Source organism: Phalaenopsis equestris, unplaced genomic scaffold (genome assembly GCF_001263595.1).
Source record: "Phalaenopsis equestris unplaced genomic scaffold, ASM126359v1 Scaffold185799, whole genome shotgun sequence".
NCBI classification, from domain to species: Eukaryota; Viridiplantae; Streptophyta; class Magnoliopsida; order Asparagales; family Orchidaceae; genus Phalaenopsis; species Phalaenopsis equestris.
The window spans coordinates 1-647 of NW_018205748.1; the positions used below are offsets into that span (position 1 = coordinate 1).

At 37.4% G+C, this 647-nt stretch overlaps 1 protein-coding gene across 1 annotated transcript; it reads left to right on the top strand.

Moving 5' to 3' along the window:
* Window positions 1-70: 70 nt before the first annotated feature.
* On the top strand, window positions 71-615 carry LOC110034382 (uncharacterized protein At4g08330, chloroplastic-like; the record flags this gene model as incomplete). Its single annotated transcript, XM_020738650.1, has 1 exon — window positions 71-615. A coding segment is annotated over one exon (408 nt), but the record flags the coding sequence as incomplete, so codon positions are not given.
* Between the last annotated feature and the right edge of the window lie 32 nt (window positions 616-647).

A 647-nucleotide genomic window follows, 5' to 3' on the forward strand; every position in this document is an offset into this window, starting at 1 on the left:
TACTACCTCGATGAATCTTAAGAAAAATCCCTTGTTATTAAAATTTTGAAAATTCTAATGCAGTTCATGAATTCGCAGCTGTGGTTCTTGTGGGTACTCCCTAAATTTGAGCTCCTCTCTCCGAAATACAAACAATATCGGATTGAAGTACAAAAAGATCATCAAAAAGGGCATTGTCGCATTCTATTCCATTGATGAGAGCAGGTTCTCTCAGACTGATGAGCTCACTTGTCTTCCATACTTCAATTCAATCAAATCCTGGGGGTGTTTCAGGCATCGAACGAAACTGAGATGCCGCAAGTGTGGAAGCTACATCGGTACTGCTTATGAAGACAATTTTCCTTTGCCTTCATTGGGATCTGATTCCACTGATACAAGCTCTGGCAATGGTGTTGGGTGTTCAAAAAAATATATGATCAGAATCAGCTCACTTCAGCCTTCCTCTGAAGAGTCTGGTACTCCTTTTATCATGAAATGATGGTTCTGCTAAAGTTGAAGTCCTTTGGCTGATGAAAAATTTTCAAAAATCTGTTCATCATGGACATGGTGTGTAAATCTGCTAGGTTTTTCGTGTTTTATTTAATGGTGATACGTAAATATCATTTGTTAAATTTGGGAGCATAATTTATGTATTATATACTTCTCTA